Source organism: Epinephelus moara, chromosome 21 (assembly GCF_006386435.1).
Source record: "Epinephelus moara isolate mb chromosome 21, YSFRI_EMoa_1.0, whole genome shotgun sequence".
In the NCBI taxonomy this organism is placed as follows: Eukaryota; Metazoa; Chordata; class Actinopteri; order Perciformes; family Serranidae; genus Epinephelus; species Epinephelus moara.
In genome coordinates, this window is record NC_065526.1 from 39158557 (window position 1) to 39161432 (window position 2876).

The window sequence follows — 2876 nt, forward strand, 5'->3', positions numbered from 1 at the left end:
AACCAAACATGTCACACCATCCAGGCACCACTAAGTTAACCTGTGAGCCAGTGGAGCACAAAGGCTCCGGAGAAGAAGCCGAGTTAGCGAGATGCAGTAACAGGACATGAGTGTTAGCGCGCGCAAGAGAGAGAGCGAGAGAGTGAGAGAGCAAGAGAGAGAGAGAGAGAGAGAGAGAGATCAGTGTATTATAGGAGGTCCAGGGTTCTAAATTAACACCCACCAACCCGCCAAATGCGGGTTAAAATTCATTTTGGCGGGTGTTAATAAAAACTTACTCGCCAGTTTGGCTGGTGATGCATGAGGCAATCGTGTCAGTCAGAGCCACTCTACTTAGGCTCTGTCATTTGTCCCCCTGGCAGTACTTCCTACATTTCCCATGAACACTGTGCCGTAATGCTACGTGATGACGTTTCATACACCCATTGGCTGTGCGCATACCGGTATTTCAAGCTACAGTCTGCAGTGCAACCAGCGTGAGAAACGAGCGGAGCGAGAGCAGGGAGTTTGCTAAACACAGTGGGGCTAAAGTTGAAGCTAAAGTAAAGTTAAACTAAATGCGGCGGTGGTTGGAACAGACTTCTGTGAGCGAGAAGAGGAAGGAGGCAGGGGATGAGAATATCGGCGACAGAGCGTGCAAAATGAAAAAAGAAAGCTTAACGCCAAATGGATGACAGGTCGTGAATGGCTTGTGTTTGATCACGAAAGTAACGTCATGTTTTGTCAGGATTGCCACATGTACGCGAAAGAAAAAAACAAAACAACAATGTAGTGGTGGGTACTAATAATTTTAAAGTCGAGGCAGTAAAGGACAATGAGAGTGCCCGAAGTCATCAGGAGAGCCAAAGGATTAAAACCGCCAAGACAGATCGTATCAAAGAGAGCCTTGCTGGGAGAAGCCTCGCTTTAATGAAGACATCTGAGTTGGAGAAGATGCAGCTACTTTTTCGAAATGCCCACGCCATTGGAAAAAGGGCATGCCTTTCACCGACTTCGCATGGATGTGTGAGTAAGTGAATTAACGTTACTATTTACATGTTTCAGAATCATTTACCAGCATTTAATACGATACAGAGTGACGTACATGCTTCCATAGACGCAGTTGGAACTTTACGTTTGAGGGTTTCAAAAACAAAAAATCTCACTGAAATGTACTGTGTTGTAGGCGATAACAGTGGCTTCATTTACAAATTAATTTCAGGGTGGACAGGAAGAAGAGCTTGAAGATAGGAAAGACAGACAAATGACTACCAGGCAAAAGAGTTCATACCCTACATAGCAGCAGAGGATGAGAGAAGAAAGATGAGGGCAAGATTATCAGACGGCAAGTTCATCTCGGTCATGTCAGATGGATCCCTGGACAGTGCAGTGATGGAAGAAGAGATAGTCTACGTCAGGAGTGCCAGTGAGGGGAAGGTCAAAGTTGATTTTGTCGGGGTAAAAGCTGTCTCAAAGCCAGATGCTACAAATATAGCTGAAGCTGTGTGCAGTATAATGGACAGTGAAGTCAGCACTGATTGGAAGAACAAGCTGGTGGCCCTCACCACAGATGGAGCATCTCTAAGGACAGGAGTAAACAATGGTGTAGTTACAAAATTGCGTGCAGACNAAGTCAGCACTGATTGGAAGAACAAGCTGGTGGCCCTCACCACAGATGGAGCATCTCTAAGGACAGGAGTAAACAATGGTGTAGTTACAAAATTGCGTGCAGACAGACCATATGTGCTGGGGATCCACTGCATGGCCCATAAGCTTGAGCTCGCCTTTTCAGACAGAATAAGGAAAAATGTGATGGCCAGGAAAGTTGAGGACCTGTTGAGTGGACTCTACACCTTATATCATAAGAGTGGAGTAAACAGGGCCAGCCTAAAGCAACACTTCAGGGAGCTCCACATGAAGGCTTTGATGCCAACCAGAGTAGGTGGAACCCGGTGGCTACCACATCTCTTCAAAGCACTTGACCATTTTCTCAGGGGATATGCTGGCATTGTACGCCACTTAGAGGAGAAGGTATGTTAATTTATAGCCTACTAAAACCAGCAGTGTAGATGGATAATTTAATGTTTGCTTTCTTTTTCTCTTCTTCAGTTTTAAATGCTGTCTGTGATAAAATGCAGTTGTTTTGTTTGTAGTCCCAGGAGGCCACGAACATCAATGCTGTTCTGAGGGCAAAGGCCAAGGGGTTCCTCAACATAGCCAAGGATGGTGGAGTGCTCAGATTTTGCTGCCTTCTCCATGACACCATCTATCAACTGAGCAACCTCTCCAAGTCACTGCAGAGGTCAGTGTCAATCCTGGCTGAAGCTCAGAGCTGCCTGTCCTCCACTCAGGCTGTCATAGAAAAGTACAAGTTAAGGTATGTATCATATATCCTACAATTTATGATTTGATTTTAGGTTGTATCGGTGTGTTTTCACCTCAGTATAAATAAATAAATAAAAAGACACCCATCCATCTATCTCTTCACAACTGTAGACCTGGGCCAAAGCTGAGAGCAGTGCTGGACACAGACACCTATGAGGGAGTCCTCCTGAAGCCTACTAATGCTGACCAGCATGACAAGGCAAAGAACGAGCTAATCAATTCTCTGTGCCGGTGCATCACTGCTGGATTTGGTGATGTGAACAGTGGTGTCCTGCAGGCTATGCGGCTGACCAGTTTCCAGTGCTGGCAAGAGGCAGACACGAGTTCAGGTTAGCAATTCAAATGTAATGAACAAATCTTTACGCGTTTTATGTTTTAAGACAACTGCTTAACTTTATATTAATGTTTTCCCCTTTGTTCTCAGATTTTGGTGATGAAGAGGTAAACAAACTCATCAGTCACTTCCGACCTCTTCTGCTGTCTGCTGGAGTGGATGTGGAGTTGATCCCTGA

The 2876-nt window shown here is 45.3% G+C and overlaps 1 protein-coding gene across 5 annotated transcripts in view; it reads left to right on the top strand.

The window, feature by feature from the left end:
• The first annotated feature begins 344 nt into the window (after positions 1-344).
• The window catches only part of LOC126408985 (zinc finger protein 862-like), a 6515-nt gene continuing 3983 nt past the window's right edge, over positions 345-2876 (top strand). The window contains exons 1-3 of one of the 5 annotated variants that reach the window (XM_050074837.1): positions 345-1005; positions 2133-2356; positions 2476-2693. In XM_050074837.1, the coding sequence (XP_049930794.1) occupies positions 910-1005; positions 2133-2356; positions 2476-2693 (538 nt within the window). In that variant the 5' untranslated portion in view covers positions 345-909. Of the gene's footprint in view, positions 1006-1615; positions 2011-2132; positions 2357-2475; positions 2694-2876 lie in introns of those variants that run through there. The other 4 variants (XM_050074832.1, XM_050074833.1, XM_050074835.1 and 1 more) reach the window with 4 other exon arrangements.